Source organism: Cibotium barometz, chromosome 39 (genome assembly GCF_041138505.1).
Source record: "Cibotium barometz isolate CiBa-2024 chromosome 39, ASM4113850v1, whole genome shotgun sequence".
Taxonomy (NCBI): domain Eukaryota; kingdom Viridiplantae; phylum Streptophyta; class Polypodiopsida; order Cyatheales; family Cibotiaceae; genus Cibotium; species Cibotium barometz.
This window is the reverse complement of record NC_141084.1, coordinates 15937968-15957469: the sequence shown is the minus strand read 5'-3', so window position 1 is coordinate 15957469 and position 19502 is coordinate 15937968. Positions and strand designations below refer to the sequence as shown.

Here is a 19502-nt window from a genome sequence, read left to right as displayed (position 1 = left end):
AATGGTATACATCAGTGAAGGGGGTGTCCACAGCTCCCTGAAGAACATGCCTGGGTGTGCTCTGAAGCGAGCCAGTCGCTCCGCACCCTCTCTGTGAAACTGAGCTCTGATCTCTGTCATCTCTCTCTGGTATAGGCGTGGTGTCCGAAAGCCAGGTGCCCTCTGTCTCCTGCGGGCTCTAAGTGTCTCTGCTCTCTGGAGAGTAATTCCCTGCCGTGTAGGGGCTGGGAGGGGGATGGATCTCTGAAAAAATGCAGTAATCTGTGTCTGTCTCCCCCCCTCTGGAGCTGTCTGAGCCTGTAATAATGTCTCTCTGTGGCGCTGTATGTCTAGAATGTATCTCCCCAGTATGCGCTGGTCTGCTGCCTCAAAGATCTGGCGTAGGGGACGTGGCTCTCTGAATAGAATGGGATATCTCTCTCTGATGGCTGTATATGCTCTGCATCTGCATACATAATGCTCCTCACTCTCCACCTCCTCTCTGCACAATCTGCATACCCTCTCCTCTCGGGGGATCTGTGCTGCTCTGCCAGTCTCAATCTCCAATCGGTGTGATGAAACTCTGAGTTGACCAATAGCCACTCGGGAGCCGTGTGATAAAAAGCCCTCCATGTATCTAGGCCTCTCTATAAATCCATCATCAGTGATACTCATGAAGTGATCTCTGTAGTATAGCATCTTCGGTGGAAGAGGCTGTGTAGGCGATATCCATGTCTCTCGTGTATAGAGCTGCCATAGATCCTGTCTCAATAGTCTGTTCCTCTCACTATGAGAGAGACGGATATGTGGTGCATCCCTATCATACTGGAATGGTGGTAGATGATCCATGTCTAGGCCATGCTGTGAGAACCAATGTGTGACCTGTGCATACCATGATCCTCTGTCTCCTGCCTCAGCCAGCTGTCTAGATGCCTCAAAAGCTCTGTATGACAATCTGTCCTGTGGCATCTCTCTGAATCTGTCTAGCAGGCATATAGTCTGAAATATGGCCTCTACCATCATAGGAGGCGCAGCAAACTCTGCTCGGATAATGTCATGAGGTACTGACGGTTTGCTGCGTATCATGCGTGCCATCATGAGGGCCTGTGGTCTCTCTATCTGTGTCCACCAATGGGTAGCAAGGCCTGGCGCCCATACCGCTGCTCCATACATCAATGCCGGTGTGACTAATGTGTCAAATAGCCACCCCTTCGTCCGGGGCTCCTGAAAATGCGCCTGGTGGCATTGTCTCTCTAGCATAGCCAATGCTGCATATCCCCGTGTCAATCTAGCTCTGGCTGCTGAACCCATGGTGAAGCGTGTGGCTGCTGCAGAGAAGGTAATCCCTAGGTACACGTATGATGTCACCACCTCCACCTGGCATCCTGCGAGAGTAAATGTCAGCTGACTCCTGCCCTGTCTCGATGTATGAAAGACCATAACCTTGGTTTTCCCAAGGTTCACAGTAAGACCCCTCTGTGTGCAAAAATCATGGAGTGCATGTAAATGCTGCTGTAGACCACCTGGAGACTCAGACACTAATACAATATCATCAGCATAGAGCATAATATGTACTGAGGTACCTGCTAAATCAACTCCATCTCCGCCTCCCCGTGTAATGAAGTCAGCCACCTCATCAATGTATAACCCAAATAGCGTGGGGGAAAGTGGGCATCCCTGCTTCACACCAATGGTGCTAGCAATAGTCTCGGACATACCTCCTGGACATCTGACTCGCCCAAAAACCTGCTCATATAATGCATAGATGCCCCATGTCATATCTGCTGGTATGCCAAGAGACTGCAGGCGCTGAAAGAGCCTCTCTCGTGGTACTGTGTCAAATGCCTTGCGGAAATCCACGAAGCAGCAATAGAGCTTTCTCTTCCTCACTCTGGCCTGATCAATCATACATCTCAAAGTGAATACATGGTCGGTGGTAGAGAAAGCTCTCCTGAAGCCTGCCTGCCCTGATGAGCGTAAACCTGCTCGCTCAGCATATAAGCTAAGCTCCTGCTCCAGCACTGCACCATACAGTTTGGCCAGCACGTGGCCAACCATAACCGTCCTGTAGTTGCTCGGATCGAGCATATCCCCTGTTTTGTGAATCGGCACAATGGTATGCATCGTCCACTCTGCAGGCAAACCCTCTGCTAGTGCCCTGTTAAACAGGTGTGCAAGAAAAGGAGCTAAAGAATCTACTGCATATATGAGATGCTCACCCTGCAGGCCCATATGGTCGGCGGCCCGTTCGGCGGATAGCTTCCTGTACCATCGAGTGGGTAAAGAAGCTAGCTGTGGTAGGTCGAGGCTCCTGTGGCTGAGGTATAGGTGGCTGCTGTGGGGCATGGTATAGTCCCTCTGCATATGTGTGCCATGTCTGTGGGTCTGCAATAGGTGTCGGGGTCCGGGGCTCTCTAAAGTGCCGCCATGAGACAGGGCTATCTCTACTCATGAAGAAATGAAAGATCTCTAGCTCCTGTATCTCTGCGAAGGCCCGCCTTTTGCGGCGAGTAAGTCTCCTCATCTCTCTCCTCGACTCCTGCTCTGTGATGGCTCCCAAGGCTCTCTGTATGCGCAGCCATGAGTATAGGGCTCTGCACTCGTCATCACACCATCTGTTCTGGGGCATAGTCCCAGGTCTCGCAGGCTCTCCTGAGTGTACACGATGTGGGAAGCTCTGTAATGCAGCCGTGTGTAGGAGTGATGCGAGCTGGGCTGTAATGATATCCATAGGTGCCAGGGGATCCATGAGTAGGAGCCCATCCTCTACTCTGCCAGTGTATATGTCTGCCATGTCATGTGTGAAGTAGATGGTAGTGTGTGGCGTCGGTATGTGGGGGGCTGGTGATACTGGTGATCCGGCTAGTGAAAATGCCAAGTATGTATGATCTGCCCCAATAGGACGAGGTGGAATGGAGAATGAGGTGACAAGCTGTGATGCCTCCAAAGACCCCATAATGTAGTCTACCACCGTGCCTCCGGTCCGTGTATGACCCCCATGTGGAAAGCATGTCAGCCCTCCTGATCCCGGCCACTGAAGCATCCCGTTATAAATAACGAGACGATGCCTGGCTCCCAACTCTAGTAAGTGGTCCCCATAATGTCCTCTATCTGGTCCAGTGTCCTCTGATGCCCGACTAGCCCCTATCTCCTCTGGATCCACAGGGTGGAGGATCTCCATGTCATCATAGTCATACACCTCACACTGTCTGCTCTGTGTGTGGGCATTGAAGTCGCCCGTAAGAAATACTTCCCCTAGTGTAGAATAATGCATAATCTCCTCTGACAGACAAGTGTATGGCGAGGCTTTCTCCTCCTGTGGCATGTCCTCTGTAATGACATAGGAGGATCCTGATGGAGAAAAGTAACATAAAGCTATGTATATAACCCTGTCCTGTGAGAGCTGTAAGCTGATCCACATGTATCTAGCCTCTGGATCCTGTGCTACCACTCTCAGTCTCCCCTGTAGCTCCCGTCTGAATAGGACTGCTACTCCCCCCGACCCTCTCGAGGTACCCTGGCGTGTGGTCCTCCTGTATGCTGACTCCCACTGGAATCCCTCTACTCGAGGTAGCCCTCTCTCTGGGCTCTGATGTGTCTCTGTCAGAAGTATGATGTCTCTCCCCACCATAACATGCTCCAGTCGTCCAGGCTGCACCCATAGTGAACCATTACAGTTCCATACTGCCATGTGTATCTCTGTCAGTGGCCTGGTCTGTGTCCCATAGAGAGAGAGACTAGTTTTTAGTATATGTATTATGTACATGAAAAAGGTTACATGCCTTCCAAAACAAGACTAATGACTATTTATGACCAATCTCCAAAAGGGGGAGAGATCATTTGATGTACAATGATGCTTCGCCTTATATAGGCCCTCCTATGCAAGTCGGCCATAATTCAGGCTGTCAGCTTGTTGTTGATGCCCACGATTGAGTAAAATATGCCTTTTATGCTACGTTTTCACACGTGTGGGATCGGGTTGCTGATGTGGCACTCCTATATGTTGGCCACGACTGCCATATGACCTGTATATGATGTAAATATGCACTAATATTGTGGGATTAGATGTGAGGTTGAGCCATGTCCACGTGTGTGCACATGACATCAACTGCATCTCCTCCTTAAGCCGATCAAAATCAACTTTATCCGCATACTCTATGCCAACCTCTTGCTCGTCAATTTCCTCATCGTCACCATAATGGTCCTTGATGAGCTCAACGTCCTCATCAAAGTTGAGATCCACCATCGTAAAAGGAAATTTGAGAAGGAGAGTGAGCAAGATAGGGTGCTCCCACATCAAAAGTGGGAAAAACCAAGGTCAGAAAGTCACAAGCCAAGCGTGTGAAGGGCTGGTCCAAGCTCTTGCACTCCTCCAATCAAGCTCTCCACCAGCACTACAAACACCGGTGGAGAAAAGAACGGGGCCTAGGGCTCTATTCATGGAGAAATTTTTAAAGAAAGCTTTTCCCAAAATTTTCAACTACTTTTTTTTTTTGCTAGTGCTAAAAATAATACTAGTCATGCTTAAACAAAATAAGTGTTAAAAATTAACACTAATCATGCTTTTCCTATTTTTTAACTAGGCACCTTTTTTTTTTTGAAAAATTTTACTCTTGCTTTTTCTCATGCGCACGTTTGTGTAGAGGCCTATGCACACTACTTCCACTCGCTCTGTACAGCTAGTACGGTCACCCACTTGTATGGCCACGTGCATACGCCTGTCCAACTATATGGACACTAGCACGCCCTGTAGGGACAGGTGCGCTTGCCCTGACTGTACCACTAGCACATATTGAACGCCAGTACAATGTCTGCATATACAACTATACAGCCTATGCAGATGCGCATGTACGACCTAGGTTGGCCTTGTACCATAGTCACATGAAAACGCGTTTGGAGTGAGAAACCCCGAAACGCAAGAAACGTTTCAAAAACTCCTAATTTTTTTGGTTTCTCAAAAAAAAAAAGTTTCTCAAATGTTAAAAGTTCCTATTGTTTGGAACTTTAGCAATGCAAAATTATATAGAAAACAAACCGAAACCTTGGCGTTTCTTAGCCAAAGGCCGAAACATTTTGCCCCGAAACCCCAAAAACCTCGAAACCTTTCTGGTAACTATGCCTTGTACAGACCTACTACAACCCTAATATGGCTACTATGCAGTCAACCGACCAGTCTCATGCTCACACACACACACACACACACACACACACCCCTCGCCTATGTAGATATGCCGGTACAGCCTCTGCAGATACGCCGGTACGGCCAACACTCTGTGGCCTTGTCCAAGCTTGCTACACCCCTAATATGGGGGCTGTGTAGTCAGCCGACCAGTCTCATGCTTACACACACACATACACACTTTTTTTGGGCCGCCAGACAACCACCAAAGCCAAGTGCCACCGCCGCCGTGCGCCAAGCTGGCAGATCTCAAGAGGATTCGATTCTATCAAAGAACCGTTAAGCATTTATCTCAGCATGTTCCCATTGCTGACGGCCCCTCTCCAGTCCTGGAGCAGGCCCCTCCGGCCCCACCAATATGGCGGCCAATCACTCGTCGAGATCCCCCCCTGACTCCTAGTGTTTTGAGAGGCCGGCCGACCTCTCTGAGCCCCCGGCAGGCCCCTCCCCTCAACTTTCCTCTCCGCTGGAACCCTCACAACAGCACCCCTCCTCGGCCTCTCGCCGCCCCCCCCTCCTTCTCCCCCAATCTCGACACCGAGTTTACCCGCCGCAGTGCACTCCGCCCCACCTTTATAATCCGAGCCCTCCCTCCCCCGAGTGGGGCCCCCAGGATCCTGGGACAGTTTGTGGACTTCAGTTTCTTTCGGTGTTTCAGATGGAAGGGACCGACATTTTTGAGGAGACGGTAGCCCCTGTTCGGGTTTGTGTGGTTTTTCACCACTCCAAGTCCTCTATGCTAGATAATGGCACGATGATCTTCTCTTTCCCCTTCAGTGCAACCCTGGGGACAGAGTGGGATCCTGAGTTGGTGGCAACTGCCATCCAGGGTCAGGCAGTTGAGCTCTCCCACCATCTCCACAATCTCTGCATCACCGAGATTCTCACCCATTTTTGGCCTCTAGCTAGAATGGAGCTTGGAGGTTCAGCCCATCGAGGCCAAGACAAGGAGATGGTAGTCTCCAGTCTGGAGGTGCTGCTCTTTATGTTCATGCATACTTCTGTTGCGGTACCTCTTTCCCCCTCTTACAAATACCTTTATTGTGATCGATGGAGTCCGGAGCATCCATATGCGCGCGCTCGTACAGATTGGTGTTACATGGAGGACAAGATTAGTGCCCACCTGGCGCACCTTCGCCCCCCCATGGTTTGTGATTATTCCTGTCTAAACCCTCACCCAAGACTCGTCAAGTGGAGGGCACTTCCGCTAGTGCCACATCACACAAAGATTGGTATGCGGATTGTTTCATGGAACATTCAGGGTTTAGCAGGGCTCGGTGCTTTCATAGACGAGGAGTCCTATGAGGCGAGCTTGAGAGGGCCATAATGGGGGGACCCATAGACATTATTTTCCTCCAAGAGCATCATCTCTCAGAGGGGAGCACCCGCAGATGCAGGAAGATTCTTCTAGGCACGAGTCACACTTTCTGGTCCCCATCCTTCGGCCTCTCAGGGACGCAGGGAGGGGTGTGTATATCTGTTAGTGAGGAGCTACTGCCGGTAGTGACTGGCTCAGGAGTTATTGTCCCCGGGCGTGCACAGTGGATTACCATTACAATTGGAGAGGATAGCGTTGGCTTCCTCAACGTTTACGCTCCGAACGCTGCTATAGGTAGAGTCCTCTTTTGGAGCTCAGTACGGCAAGCCCTACCTCAAGATGACTTTTGGTGCTTGGGTGGTGACTTTAACATGATAGAGGAGGTGGCATGGCCACAGTTTCAAGAGCAGAGTACTCAACTTGGGAGGAGATGATTCTTGCAGTCAAGGGATAGGACCCTTGGCATCTTCCAAAGTTTGGGTGTAGCCCCGGAAGCCTTTGCTTCTTGAGATAGGATAGGAGGAGCATTGGCCCCAATCTCTCGAGACTTGACACATTTTATGTTGATGAGTAGGCTTGCAGCCGAGGGGATATGATTGGTATTTTGACAAGTACTTCATTCTCTGACCACACCCCATTATTTTGTCCTTAGAGGACCCCTGGAGGTATGACATGCATGTGAGCTCAAGGATTCTGGACAGCCTCATTCAGGACCCCGAGATTTGCAACACGATAGAGCAAATATGGGCAAGATTGGATTTTCTTTCAGGTTCTGCAGCGCGCACATTGGATGAAAGCTTAGGGGAGATCAACCGTTTCTTGCAAGAGGCAGCCCAAAGCCGATTAAAGGGTTTCCAGGAGCAGAAGAGGAGTTTGAGGAGTAGTCTTGCCTCTTTACAGCAGCTTCAGGAGAGGTCCTTGGATAGCCAATGAATCGAGAGTCAGCTTGCCGCTGCTCGCACAGAGATTAGATCCATAGAGGGAGGGTGGAGTACAGGTATCATGCCAGGGCCTCTTTCTGGAATCAAGCAGGCGATAGAGTCACAAGGGATTTCTTTGAGATAGCCCGCTGATAGAGTCACAAGGGATTTCTTTGAGATAGCCGGCCCCCACAAGAGGAGAGACGGTATTCGCAAATTGCGTGGCCAAGTTGGAGCTATTGTTTCAGATCCCCCCCCCTAGGTGCGAGCCATCGCCACGGACTTTTTTCGATCCCTCCTCACTAGTGTCCCAGCATCTCCACAGGTGGTCGACGCATGCGAGAGATTGTGGAGGCATACGAGGGAGGTGGTTCCCTCTTCTCTTCAATCATTCTTATTGACACCATTTACTGCTCAGGAGTTAGCGGAGGCATTGACGGCACTTCCCAAGGGTAAATGCCCGAGGACGGACGGGCTTCTAGTCTCCTTCTTTCTTCGCCATTGGGACCTCATGGAAGGTGCCTCAATGAGATTATGATCACAGGTGCCTTGCCAGACAGGCTCTCAGAGGGCTTGATTCACTTGATTCCCAAGGAAGGTGGTGACAGATTGGAGATCTAGCACTGGAGACTCATCACTCTTCTAGGGACAGCCTATAAGATCTTGGCCAAGGCCAACAACAAGAGACTTCAGCCTTTTCTCCCAGACTTGATCCACGACACTCATACCGGCTTTGTTCAAGACCAGAGCATTCTGGACAACATCTTTACCTTTTGGGAGGCGACAGCTTCAACCAGGATGCGGCAGCAGGACCTCATTGTGCTACTCCTAGACTTTGAGAAAGCTTATGATAGGGTGGATTGGAGCTTTCTAGAGGGCACTATGAGCTGGATGGGATTCCCCATGGAGTGGATTCATGGAGTCTCGAGACTTTACTCAACCTCACACAGCCAGGTTCTCATTCAGGGAGCCCGTGGCGACAAATTCCCCCTCTCTCACTCGGTTAGACAGGCACTGTCCTTTGGCTCCTTACCTCTTCCTATTCGTTGCCGACGCCATGAGTAGTTTTCTCTCCATCCAAGAGACCGAGCTTATGGGATTGTGTCTTCCCCTCCGCACGCACACAGGAGGAGCTGTTGGACTCAAAGAGTTTGCAGACAACACAGCACCTTTCCTTGCAAGAGATGTGGGAAATCTACAAAGATTTGCAGAGGCGATCGAGGTTTTCTACCACACATCAGGAGCACAGATCAACTGGCACAAGTCGTGTGGTTTTTGGGTAGGCTCAGCACCTGCCCCGATTTGGTGACCAGTTGAGGATTTCCAGTGGATCCCGAGGGGCACTCCACTTCGATATCTCGGTTGCCAAGTTGACATTGATATCTCTCCCGAGCAACAGCTCGCCCCGCTTCTTCTGAGTATTCGGAAGAAGCTTCTCTTAGACATCATCTCCTTGTTGCTGACTTCCTATTTTAGCCTCTAGGGGTGACCATGTTAGCTAGAGGGGCTAGTCACCCCTCACATATTTTTCCCCTATTTTATCCCCATTTTTATGGAGTCTTGGACATTTATCCCAGTTGTGTGGATGCTAGTCAGCTGCTTACTATTTGCTGCAGAGACTGCAATCCCTCACATACAAGGCCTTCTCTCCTCTTGCTCGGGACATGTATTCTTGGTTGATGATATTGAGGGCAGGTCTATACTTGTGTTTCCTCTCCATCTCTCTCTCTCACTCTCTCTCCTATGTTTCCACTTTCCCTTCTTCCGCTGCGCATTCTATCATGGTATCAAAGCGTCGGTGATCTACTGTAACGCGCGGAAGCTCTGGGTAGTCTTCTTTCAGCCCTAAACACTCTTGGAAAATCTTCTGATGCAAAAACGCACCATCTGATGCAAAAACGCAGGTAGAGAGAGAGTAGAGAAGTGCTGGAAATTCAGTATATACTGCCATGGGCTGCCTTCATAAAAAGGTTGTTAACCCCTAAATCTGTCCCCTATGGGACCTCCTATTGACTCACACCCCTAGTGGGTGGAATGAATCAAAACAAGAAGCAAGGGGGCCCTTTTATAGGCCTTGGGATAAATGATGAACTGGCCGACTGCTGGTCGGCCAGTTACATGTTCATTAAAGCCCCTTTAATTCAGCCGACTGGAGGTGCTTTTCTGTCCTTGGTGCGCCTGCTGCTGGTCCTTGTCTTTGATGCGCATGTTACCCACCATTCCTGCTGACGTCAGCCGACAGCCAACATCCTCCTTTCCTTGCAGCCGACAGCCCTAGTCTGGGTTCATGTGCTTCAGCCGACCTGCTTCCCTCCATGACCCCACTTGTCCTGCTCCATGCTCACCTAAGCTCCTATTTTCTGGCTCTACTGGTTCATAGTCTTTTTCTGCTTGCCTCTTCTGGATCTAGCCCTGGAAATGTCCATGGCATCTGTGATGCACATGACATCCCCCTCTGCTAAACTTGATGATGGGGGATTGGCCAGGTACATCGATTGATCCGGAATTTCTTATGGGCCGGAAGTGATGGGAGGCCAGCCAAGGCCAAGGTGGCATGGAGAGTGATTATTCAGCCTCGTCGCAGAGGAGGGCTAGGCCTCATTGACTTGGCTATTCAAAGCCGCGCCCTATTGGGCAAGTTGATTGTTAGAGGCCTCCTTCCCGATGGTGAGCCCCGGAAGGATTTTCTATTGGCCCGGATTTCAGTCCGCAGTCCGAGTCTTAGGAGCCCTTGGCTGTAGAGAACCAGATGGATCTTCACAAAGATGCGAGCCCATGGTTTTCACCTGGCTTTTGAGGACAGATTTGCAGCCAGTTTACTTCGTGCTTGGGAGCATCTTAAGCTCGCCCTCAGACAGACAGCTCCAGTTGCCTCGGAGGAGCAGCTTTGGCAGCCTTTGGTCTAGAACCCCTTGATCCGATTACCCAGTGGCCACATGCTAGGGGCCCAACCGCGTGTTTCTTGAGGCGCCTTGAGCATGGGACCAGCCAGGTCTCTTGGAGATTGGATCGCCCACAGGCAATTACCCCTGGAGGTGCTAGAGAAAGGCGTGACAGAGATCCGGGGTAGAGATAGGCTCAGCATCAACATCAACTCAGCTATCCCTCGTGAGTGGCTGACTCCCCCAGATCCGACTCTCTCAGTGTGGCTAGGCATGTTTACCAGACACGATATCCTAGTGGCGATCCACGGAGCACATGAGGACAGTGGTCTGCTCACTTTCTCTATTGGATCCCATGGCAGACTAGGGAGATCTGAGCTTTCCTTGGAAGATTTTTGCGGTTGCACAGTGCAGAGGGTGAGGGTGATTCATTTTCGGACACGAGAATGGCATATTGATCCAGCACCGGCCAAGGTGGCTAGGGAGAGATTATGGCGCCTATGGATATGGAAGTGTCGACCTCACACGCCTTCAGTGGGATCCGCGAGAGTGGACTTGGCATGATCCAGCGGATCAAGAGGATTGAGAGGAAACTCTAGATGCCCCCTTCTTTGCATATATTGCGTGGCTAGGCCACTGTCAAAATACGCAGCGGAAATGATAACCAAACTTGAGACCACAAGAGCAAGTAGAGTGCAGAAAATAGACAGCACAAGAGATAGGCATGTAAACTCTTCTCTATACACAAGATCCAGAGAAAAACTGAATGAGTACAAAGTGGGGATCATGGGGCCTATTTATATGGCCCCATGGATGCAATCGGCCAGCGCATGAAGTGCCACCAGCCCTCCTCGACTGGGCAAAGCCAGTCATCCAGCAGAAAAACACCACGACCTCCTCTGATCAAGTCGGCCAGTCTTCAGGAACACATGAGTGCAATCGGCCAGCATCATCAGAGGCTCCTGCCAGCATGTGGCATCCACCCACACCAAGGAAAAATGGGGAAAAAATTCGAGGAGTGAGGAAAAATGATAAAACACCTATACAGGGCGGGCACACCCACAACAAAGGCCCTGGTGTTTGATTAAGACAGGAGATGACTTCTAACACCCCCTCTCAGCTCCTGGCTGTGAAATCAACCCAAGGGAGCTGGAGTGCCGCCTGAGCGTAGCCTGAGGTAGAGACTTCGTGAAGAGGTCCGCCGCATTGTCCTCCGTCGAACAATAAAGGAGCAAGATGTCACCAGCCAAGATCTTCTCACGTACAAAGTGATACTGTATCTCTATGTGCTTGGTCCGGGCATGGAAGACCGGGTTCCGAGCAATAGCTATACAACTCTCGTTATCGCACTGGATGACTGTGGGCTCCTTCTGTGGAAACCCAATCTCGCCTATAGCAGCCTCCGCAACCACACAACCTCGCAAGCAGCACCACAAGCAGCCCGGTACTCTGCCTTTGTCGAAGATAGAGCAATAGTTGGCTGCCGCTTACTGCTCCAAGAAACTGCTCCCAAGCCAAGGGTAAAATTGTATCCTGAAGTAGATCTCCTCATGTCTGGATCTCCTCCCCAATCTGAGTCACTCCAACCTTGGAGTCTGACTCCATCCCCTCCTGTGTAAAAGAGTCCTAGATCCTTCGTACTCTGCAGATACCGCAAGATCCGCAATCCTGCGTCCCAATGAGACTTCAATGGTGTCTGCATAAAAGAGCTCAACATCCCCACGGAGAAGCTCAAGTCCAATCTCGTGTTCAGTAACCAGATCAATGAACCAACCAACTTCCGGTACTGCGAGGCATCGACTGGCTCACAAGGATCATTAACGGTTAACTTTGTGTTTGGGTCCATCGGCGAAGTAATAGGCTTGCGGTTCTCCATCCCAAAGGCCTCAAACAACTCATGAACATACCACTGCTGAGAGAGAAAAAAACCCCTCTGGGTCTGCCAGATCTCCAATCCCAAAAAGAAGTGAAGTAAGCCTAAGTCGGTCATCTCAAACTCCTTTGACACCCTTCGTCACACCAATGTGCTCCACATGACCGCCGGTGAGAATGAGATCATCCACATAAAGGATGATAATCATAACCATGCCGCGTTCCCGAAAGAGATACAGGTTAGGATCTTCAACCGATCTTTGAAATCCAATCCGAACAAAGAAGGAATCAATCTTCTGATTCCAAGCCCTGGGAGCCTGCTTAAGACCACACAAGGCCTTACGTAACCTATAAACCTTCCCTTCTGATCCTGGAACAACAAAGCCTGGAGGCTACTCAACATACACCTCCTCCTGCAAGTCACCATTAAGGAACGCAGATTTGACATACATTTGACACACGGGCCACCTCTGAGAAGAAGCAAGGGCAAGAACGGTCCGAATCGTGGACATCCGTGCTGTCGGTGCAAAGGTATCCTCGTAGTCGATGCCTGGCCGCCGCTGAGCATAACCTTTAGCCACAAGTCTGGCTTTGTGTTTGTCCACCGACCCATCTGACGCATATTTGGCCTTAAAGACCCATTTAACACCAATGACTGACCGTTTCGACGGCCTCCGTACCAACTCCCATGTGTTGTTCCTCTCGATGGCATCAAGTTCCACTTGCATGGCTTTCCTCCAAGTATCCTGTGAAAGGGGTTCCTTGACAGAAGTGGACTCCTTGTCCCGCATAATACGAGACATCAGAGCATAGTTTACCTGAAGAAGCTCCGCTGTATTGCTTTTGTCTCGGACTCTGTGTGATCTTCGAGGGCCGTCCTCTGTGGTTCACTCGGAGGGTAACTCCGTGACACCTAACTCCCGAAGGGTGTCCAACAACCACCTGGGAACTCGAACAGATCGTGGAGCCTCCTGCTGTTGCAGGGGCTCTACTCCAACTGCGGGCTCAATCTCCTGTGTTGACTGAGGGTGATCAACTGGAGCAATGGTTTAGTCCAAGCTGTTTTGAACGACTCTTTTTCTTCAGTTATTGGCAAGACTCCATATGAGGCAGCGTTTGACCTTTCCAATCGTTGTTAACCAAGACTTCGTCTTCAGTACCGGAGGCGAACAGAGTGACGGAGTCTTACCAGGAGATCTTAGAGTTAGTAAAGGACAGATTGGCTAAAGCGCAAGAGGCTTACACTCGACAGGCCAATAAAGACCCGAGGGATATGAAGTTTTCGGAAGGAGATTGGGTTTATCTTCGGATTATGAAGCAAAGACTGAAACAGGTGGCAAGCGATGCCCAAAGTTGTCTTTCAGGAGCTTCGGACCATTTCCCATCCGGAAAAAGATTAATGAGGTGTCTATGCAATTAACGCTACCTCCGAGTTGGACTATGCACGATGTATTTCATGTCAATTGGTTAAAGCCATATACAGGTCAACCCCCTTTAGAGGTCAAAGACGAAGCGGAACCAGACATTGTGGATGAAGCAGAAGTAATGGTTCCAGAACAGATCCTTTTGCACCGTTTCAAGCATGGCTCAGGCCGAAGACTACGACAGTTCCTCACAAAGTTTCAGGACCGAGGAACTCATGAAGCGGTATGGCTCGACAAAGAGTTTTTCGAAGACTCTCCGGCGTTATTGACAGATTATTTGGAGGCTATGCAACTTCCGTCAAGTTAAGCAGAAGGGGATGTCACATGCATCCCGCACAGTCACAAGGGACGGGGGATGGTGACGGGGGACGGGGACGGGGACGAGGACGGGGGACGGCCATAAGTAGGGAACGGGGATGGGGGAGGGAACGGCACTCAAAAAATACCTTTTTTTTTAATTTTTCTACTCTACACTTATTCTACTTTGGAAGTACATCAAAATGAGCACAAATTTACACTAAAATGGTAAGCTTTTGAGTCATATTAATAATTAAGTAGATACAAAATGAGTCAGGACTCAGGAGTCAGGACTAAGCCTTAAGAAGGCAAAATACATGGACGGACTCAAATGAGACAATGACAAAAAAGTGCTGAAGACTAGAGGCTAGAGAGACAGTCTATGCAATGTGTTTGAGACAACACCATATAGATAGCATGTTCTTACACTACTCTCTCTAAATTTCTGCCGCCGGGGAGATCCAAGGGGGGCCCCCGAAGCTTGAAACGAACTCAAAATCGTGATGATTTTGTCAATGGTCGACAGCAAAACATCCTATTATTTTGTGCGCTAAGCGCACAAATTCATTCAGGCAAAATAGCACAAATTCATGGATTTTACCTTTCTGCATCTCTTTGTTGGGGAGAAAGATTGGAGTGGGGAGAGGGTCCTGCGCATGAGATCAGCGTTTCTTTGCTGGGGAGACGTATGATGCTTCATGATCGCTTTTCTGCGTATGTGTTCGAGGAAAGATGCTTCTGTGCCGACTACTAAAGTCTAAAAGCCTTACGTAATTGCTTCATAAGAAGTAGCCGACTACTAAAAACCCTAAGTTAGGCACTGGACAAATTTTTTTATCCTAAGTTAGGCACTGGACATTGCATAGACTGTCTCTCTTACTGCTGTCTCCAACAGCCATAAACGGCTAGAAGAGCCAAGGCCCAACAGCCATAAACGGCTAGAAACGAGCAGGCAGGCACAACGGCCAAAAACGGCAGGAGCAACGACAGGCGCAACGGTTCTCTGCCGTCCCCGCACAGCGCCGTCCCCTGTGAGAAACGTCCCGTGGGGGACGTCCGTCCGTCCCCGTCCTTGCGCCATCCCGACTCGCCGTCCCGGCGTTCCAAGCCTCCGTCCCCTCCGTCCCCTGTGACTATGATCCCGAACTTGGATACCACGTAGACATTTCTGTACAGAAGATGCACGACCTAGGATGGTGAACTAGTCCCATGTGAGCCCAGTCCGGGACGAGTCAGCCAGGGATCCATCTCAGTCGTACGAGGTCAGGTGTGCATTGTCCTACACATGAGTCTAAGGTCAGGTGTGCACTATCCTGCACATGAAACAGTGCCAGTCCGCGCTGTGAGTCTCCCTCTAGAATAATGTCAGTGAGTGTGTATCTGGTATGGTACCGGATGCCAGATCACTGAGTAGTTAGTGTTTAGAACAAGGGGCCAGCCCATAGGGCTACCCCGGATCTTAGTGTGGGCATGGGAATGATGTAGAACCACCCCCATGAGGGCCAAGAAGGCCCAGGCTGAACCCACCAGCCATGGAGGGGCTGTAGGACAGCCCTAGGGCAAAGATAAGGCTATTTCCAGGAGTTTACAACCTTTATATGGCTATAGGGCAAGTATGGGGCAGCCCATACAGGCTGCACAGCCCTTGGAATGTGGGCAAAGACTGTGCCCAGCCCTTTAGAATCAGGCGCATCACCTTCTCAGCCTGTAGGGAAAAATGCAATATTTTTTGGGATTTTATTCAGCATTTATTGCTGAATTTCTGGTCGTGGGAGCATTTAATGTTGGCCGACTACAGTAGCATTGGCCGACTGCTGTAGTTGAGCTAGTATAAATAGAATGGCCCATAATCCCATTCATTCATCTCATTCTCCACCAAGAGCTCAAGCATAAGAGGTTAGACAAAGCCAAGAGAGTGCTAAGCAAAGAGGTGAAGGATTCAGGTCAAGGGCAGGGTATTCCCAGCCAAGAAAAGGTCCAAGATTGCTGTATTTTCTTTCAGATTTCTCATCATTCTAATAAAGCAAAATACACCATCCGTGGTGGGGGCCCTACAGAGGGTAATTGGGACCCAATATTGTTTCCTCTCCATCTCTCCCTCTCTCTCTCTCTATTTTCTGCACATCTCCTTTTAGATTGTGCGTTAATTTCCGTCGCGAAAAGAGTGATGAATTCTGAGTATTGAAGTTACCGATTCTTCTCCGAAGCTTCCGCATATTACATCCAGCACAGACTCCATCATAACCTTCCAGATGCCGTAATTGTTCCCGTCCAACTGACGGTCCACTGGGAACGTGGGGAGAGTCGGGATCTTCATGTGCTTCTTAGCCATCTCTAACAAATCTGCCATCGCGGGGATGTAACTGAAAATGGGTGGGTGGGTGGGAAGAAAAAAAACTAAACCTGCAAGTGGCTGTCCGGCAGCTTAGCCCGCCTTCCTCTTGCAACTTCTCTTCCCGAACAATCCAAAACAGTCCACCAATCAGCAACTTAACTATCCCCCTCTTGCTCAAAAAACTCCCAAGATCTATCAAGAGCCTCGGGCTCTGATACCATGTCAAAATATGCAGCGAAAATGATAACCAAACTTGAGACCACAAGAGCAAGTAGAGTGTAGAAAATAGACAGCACAAGAAAGACAAAGAGATAGGCGTGTAAACTCTTCTCTATACACAAGATCCCGAGAAAAACTGAATGAGTACAAAGTGGGGATCATGGGGCCTATTTATATGGCCCCATGGATGCAGTCGGCCAGCGCATGAAGTGCCACCAGCCTTCCACGACTGGGCAAAGCCAGTCGGCCAGCAGAAAAACACCACAACCTCCTCCGATCAAGTCGGCCAGTCTTCAGGAACACATGAGTGCAGTCAGCTAGCATCAGGGGCTCCTGCCAGCATGTGGCATCCACCCACACCAAGGAAAAATGGGAAAAAAATACGGGGAGTGAGGAAAAATGATAAAACACCTATACAAGGCGGGCACACCCACAACAGAGGCCCTGATGTCTGATTAAGACAGGAGTTTGTAATATGAAGGTAAATCTCACTCAACAAAATAAGTGTAGCATATAGAAAATGGCATATTCAAAAAAGCTTCTAAGTTACTTATTTACTTGAATCCAGTATAGGTGTTATTGCTGCAATAAAAAGTAAGAAAAACAGTTTCACCCACAAAGGCTAGGAAATTACCAGGATATTAAGCTTGCCATGGAAGTATGATGACACATCATGAAATAAGGCCTCCCTCTGCTCCCGAGAAGAAGCATCACAGGTGGAACCTTTAACAGAGAGCCCTGCAGCTTCCCACTCCTTCAGACAACTCATCAGATCTTGTTCAGAGCGTGCACATGTGTAAACACTTGCTCCAAGCCTGGCCAACTCTTCAACAATTGCTCGTCTGCAATAGGTAGCATCAGTTTTAAAACCTCTTGTGAATAAACATGCAAGTAGGGCAATACATGTTGCCTGCATGAACCTAGAGCATAGCATTACCCGATGCCACGTGTTCCTCCAGTCACAAGAGCAGTTTGACCTTGCAAGGACCATCTTGCAGAAAATGAAGAGAAATTTTGGGTACTCATGCCTCTTCACATACCAAATTCAAAGTCATTGAATGTAAGTTGATTTAGAGTAGGCATCTGGAGAATGTTTCCTTTTCAACTAACAAAGAAAAATACCAAGCAGCTTTCAACCATTCTATTCAATAAAATAATATGATTTAACGTCATGTAAATACCAATGGCATAAGCTAGCATCATATGTAAGGGCAGTAACCAGGTTACAGAGAAGTCTTAATGGATGTCAGCACACTGCATCTATGCTTGTCTGATTAAAATAAATACTTTTGAAAACAATGCGTTGATCTAGCAAAGCTTGTGCTCCTCTCTTTCAAGAAACTAAGGGTGTCGCTTTGCTCCATGTGTACTCTTGTTTCTTGTTGGTTGAGATGAACTGTGGGTTCATTTTTTTATCCCTTTGAATATATTATTCTAATCTAGATAGATCTGTAACAGATTTCGTAACAATAACTCAGAAACACAAGCCATCTGCCATTGCATGGACTAGATAGAGCCCCCTGAAATTGCCCCTTGGTGTCCAGAGCATCTGGCGTACAAACTCACTGGTTCCCATGTAACACCCCCAAGCTATGAGGCTAGACCAACACCTTGACCTCGCTCCTCGCCTAGCCATGGAGTCCCAAACCACTATAGCTCACCCCTCCGAGGTTTGGCAGTATGGATGAGCAATTATGAGCCAATAACTCACTTAAATAGGCTCGGGGCTAGGCTTTCACATTAGCATGCCAGTACGCATCCGTAAGTCATGTATTCCTTGTGTGTCCCTTCTCGAGCTGCCCTAGTTATAGTCAGAGGGCAGCGGAAACAGATGCACAAAAGAGGAACTGAGAGAGAGAGCGAGAGAGAGAGAGAGAGAGAGAGAGAGAGAGAGAAAACGCTGATGAATAACTTCACAAGCTGAATACAACTGCCTGAGGCAGGGAGTGGGCTCCGTGTGCAGAAGGCAGGGGTGGAAAACACTCAAAACTGATCTATCAGAATAATGGGGGGCAGTGCCTATAAATAGGTTAGGCGGAAGCTCAAGAGTCGGAAGCCTAGCCTCATTATACACTCATTATACATGCCAGCCAATTGGGACTGCCCATGCTCCCCCCTCCAACCCCCCCACTCTCCCGAATCTCTATGCAGAAATCACAGGGATGAGAGTGCCCACCAGTTTTCATTGTTTTCTTGATTCATTCACAGGTAATAAGAAGGCCACACCATAGCTAACATTATACTGAGGGAAGATAAGTATCTATCCATGCCCTTCTGTGCCAAAGCCTCCACGACCGCCTTCTGCCCCTTTTTGGCTTCATGTGGAGGCTCATCTTAATAAGCAGAACTTGCGCAAAGTTAACAAGAAAATATATCTTACCAAAGTGGCTCGAGGATACAACAGCTGCTGGCCACCGATACAGAAAAAAGAGAAAAGCTCCTTCTGCGATTGCGATCTCTGCAGGGATCAATTGGTATGATTATTTTAAGACTTTAATCGAGAATTACATAGGCGTCGATTCACAAATGCTATAGTTTACAAACCAGTACTTGAACTTGGGCTTTTCCACGCATTGAAAGAGCACGAGACGGCAGAGAGAGAGAGAGAGAGGAGCCCAAATAGGAGCAGAAGACGGCCTTGCCGGCTCTAACGTACCACTCAGTGGGCGCCCTCACTGCAGATGACAACAGACTCCAGAGACTTCGCAAGTGTGAGCGTGTTTGAGAGAGACAGAGAGAGACTAGAGTGAAAGTGAGAGACAGAGACAGACAGAGAGGTATGTCCACCCAAAAGAGATCCTTATTGAACCTTTGCCGGCTATTTATCAGTTAGGGCCCAAAAAAATGGACCCATGGTCCATAGATTAATTAATTGGACCAATGCTAACAATTATCAATAAGGGAGTGACGGCCCATACATCAATTAAGGTCTCTTGAGTCCATTGGGCTAAAAGCAAACAAACAAAAAGAAGAGAAGGAAAAACGAAAAAACTACAACTCATCGATCTTTGCTCATGGCCGAAATCTCGGATTATGGCACACCCTTCCCAACATACTACCCGTTTCCCATTCTTTCT

At 49.1% G+C, this 19502-nt stretch overlaps 1 protein-coding gene across 3 annotated transcripts in view; it reads right to left on the bottom strand.

The window, feature by feature from the left end:
* The window catches only part of LOC147615779 (tropinone reductase homolog At5g06060-like), a 32492-nt gene extending 13273 nt beyond the window's left edge, over window positions 1-19219 (bottom strand). Inside the window, exons 1-4 of one of the 3 annotated variants that reach the window (XM_086778381.1) lie at window positions 19082-19219; window positions 18806-18883; window positions 17363-17455; window positions 17060-17267 (exon numbers count right to left, since the gene is read on the bottom strand). In XM_086778381.1, the coding sequence (XP_086634507.1) occupies window positions 17060-17267; window positions 17363-17451 (297 nt within the window). In that variant the 5' untranslated portion in view covers window positions 17452-17455; window positions 18806-18883; window positions 19082-19219. Of the gene's footprint in view, window positions 1-17059; window positions 17268-17362; window positions 17456-18805; window positions 18884-18969 lie in introns of all 3 variants that reach the window. The other 2 variants (XM_086778380.1, XM_086778383.1) reach the window with 2 other exon arrangements.
* Between the last annotated feature and the right edge of the window lie 283 nt (window positions 19220-19502).